This window comes from Corvus brachyrhynchos, unplaced genomic scaffold (genome assembly GCF_000691975.1).
Source record: "Corvus brachyrhynchos isolate BGI_N302 unplaced genomic scaffold, ASM69197v1 scaffold17, whole genome shotgun sequence".
NCBI lineage: Eukaryota > Metazoa > Chordata > Aves > Passeriformes > Corvidae > Corvus > Corvus brachyrhynchos.
This window is the reverse complement of record NW_008240046.1, coordinates 16,968,181-16,971,009: the sequence shown is the minus strand read 5'-3', so window position 1 is coordinate 16,971,009 and position 2,829 is coordinate 16,968,181. Positions and strand designations below refer to the sequence as shown.

Sequence of the window (2,829 nt, the reverse complement as noted above, 5' to 3'; positions counted from 1 at the left end):
GGGGGAAAAGCTGCTGGAGGGGGAACCGAGCGCCTCATCGCTTACCTGGCTTAGGCAAAAGATACAAAAAGAAAAACCCTTCTCGGGAAAAAAATAAATACAAATCCTCCTCAAGTACTCCCGGAGTCGCGTCCCGAGTGATGCACTTGGCCAGCGGAGGAGAAAGGCACCGGCGGCAGCTGTTCCGCCGAGCAGGGCGGGAGCAGCCGCAGCGTCTGGCTCGCTCTGCGGTTCCGAGGAACCCCGAGATAAAATGACGGGCTCCTTCTGTGGAGAAATCAATTTCTAAGCATCAGAGAGAGGTTTTAAACAAATAAATTAAAAAAAAAAAAAAAAGCTCCCCTCCGACCTGTGATTGAGGGACAGTTAAAAATAATTGCCCGTGTTAAGAGACAGGAGACCAGGTTACAGGGAAAACTACCTTCTTTCAAAGCCCGCTAATGGCCATACGATTCATTAGGTTACTTAATCCTAATAACCTTGCTAGCATCAGTCCCGGTGACCCAGCCCATTAAGCACCACCAGCTAAACCCTATAAAACAGGCAAGGGGAATGTCCAACATCTGAGCACATTTATTAGCATTATGTTCCTGAGATAACATGCCCCCGGCTGCCCTGCATACTGCTGCGGGCAGGTTGGGGAAAGAGGGAGCTCTGTTTTCGGAAGGGCTGAGCACAGGACCAGGACTTCGTCGGACGGGTGGCTGGTCCCACCGTCACTGTCACACACGGTCTCCCGTTCTCTCTGCTTTCCACCCCCGGCCCCCGTCTCTGCAGACAAACAATAGCTACATTTGTGGAGAGCATTTTTTCCTTCTGATTAAACCCAGGCCAACCAATGGCAGCCAGAACGAAACAAAACGCAGAGAGTAACATTTCTATCATAAACGGGAGTTAACAACTTTAGGAAAAAAAAAAAAAAAAAAAAGGGGGGGGGGGTGGGGGTGTGAGAAAAAAAGACTCCCTTACACCGAAACGTGCAAGTGAGTCATTGCGGTATCACCCTCCGTGAAGGAGTCGGCTGAGGGGGAGACAGGGAAAAGGGAAGTGAGGGAAGCTGCAAGGCCGGTTCCTCCCGTGCCTTCCAGAGCTGCAGACAAACCGGGCGCCTCCCCGGTATTTCCCTGCCAGGATGAGGTCTCTGTAATTTACGACACGCGAGTTGTTACAGCATTTGCCGCTGCTCAGAGTGGGGCTGGTCAGGGCGCCGGCACATGCAAGCGATTAGAAGAGCGAGACCTCTCCCAGCGCGGCTACCACCTCCTTCCTCCGGCCCTCTCCGAGCAGGCAGATCCATTCCGCTCCCGGCTGGGGAGGGCTCCCCGCGGCCAGAGTGAAATCCCTCCCAGGATCTGCAGGGGAGCAAACCGTCTTCAGATTCTGATTCTCTACAATCCCCCTACCAACATTTCTTAATTTTTCCTCTCCATTTCTAAGGAAGAATGCGCCCAGAGGCAGCGGGATGGCGTTGTTCGCACGCTGCCCCGCATTAAGAGATGCCGGCCCGGGGTTCCCGGCGGGGCTGCCGGCGGACACCGGTCCCAGGCTCCCACTGCTGCCCACCCAGGCAGCAGCGAAGGGGCGGGTGGCAGGAGCCGCCGGGATAATACCCGGTTGAGTTGAAGGTGATCAGGCAGCGTTCAGCCTCCACAAGGAGCTGACACGATCCCTCGTTATTTTCGCAATAGTTTTAACACGCTGGCAGAGATGAAAGAAAGAACAGCGGCGGGGAGGGAACCGCAGCGCCCTGCCGAGCTGCCCATTCCCGGTGCTGTCTGCTCTGCGGAGGGTTTGCCGGTGATTAACCCTGAGGGCTGATCCTGCCAGCCCTTCTCCCCGGGAGCAGTGACCGCGACGTTCGCCGGGGTGCCAGGGGCACCGACTGCTGCCCCGCAGTGGGGCTGGGGGGGAGGTGCGCCCTGCGCCCCGTCCCACACCTCCACAACTGACAGCAATCCTGCTGTTAAACGCTTTTGTCTTTTTTGTTGTTGTTGTTTGGTTTTCCTCAAGGGCTATTTTAACTCATTAAATGTTGCTCTGGCTTGGAACTTGTCATAACAGAAGCCTGCTTTATTTATTGGGTTATTTATTTCTTTTACCAGCAACAATATCCCGAACACAGTCCAGTTGAAAGAAGGAGTTTCCAAAAACAAGGGGGGGAAAAAAGGGCGGGTGAAGGTGAGGTGGTTTGCGTAAAAGAGAGAGAAGAAAAGAGAGGGAAAAGAAGGAGAGGGTGGGAGAGCAAGACGGGGAGAAAGCGAGAGATAAAGAGGAAAATCTAGAAGAAAACAAGAAGGAGGGGAGAAACAAGAAATGGAAAGAAAACAAGAAACCAAGAGAAAACAAGAACGCAAGCAAGAAAGAATGACAGAAAGAAAGAAAGAAAGAAACCCACACATGCCAGCTTTTCAAAATTAAAACAAGAAGCCCCGAAGTATTCATTTTGGTATTAATATTATTTAACATTAAAAACTCCGGGAACTTCAAACAAACTTCTTGCAGGGAAAAGAAAGAGAAAAGAACTATTCTCTGGAAACCATTTGTTCACAGCTCGAACTGTGCCTTTTTGGCTTAGAAACAAAACTCGAGACGCCCAACCCTGTCCCTCCTCCCCCCAGCATATATCTTTTCAGCACACATTTTAAAATAAATATCCTTACGAGTCTTTCCAGAATGCCTCCTTGTTATGAATTGATAGGATACAACATACCCCAGCTGTGTGCCTGGAAGTTGGGATTTAGCCCTTTAAATGCCAGGACAACATCTGCGGGGAAAATAATTAGGGCAGCTTCGCCCCCTCCACTGGGTGCTGCCGGCGGGGGCGGGGGG

General features: G+C 51.8%; 1 protein-coding gene across 2 annotated transcripts in view; it reads right to left on the bottom strand.

Moving 5' to 3' along the window:
* LOC108449165 overlaps window positions 1–2,829 on the bottom strand; it is a 20,145-nt gene that overhangs the window by 11,469 nt on the left and 5,847 nt on the right. Inside the window, exon 2 of one of the 2 annotated variants that reach the window (XM_017744658.1) lies at window positions 556–771. The exons of the other annotated variant lie outside the window; for it this stretch is intronic. Within the exon in view, the coding sequence (XP_017600147.1) occupies window positions 583–771 (189 nt within the window). The 3' untranslated portion in view covers window positions 556–582. Of the gene's footprint in view, window positions 1–555; window positions 772–2,829 lie in introns of those variants that run through there. 2 annotated transcript variants of the gene reach the window in all.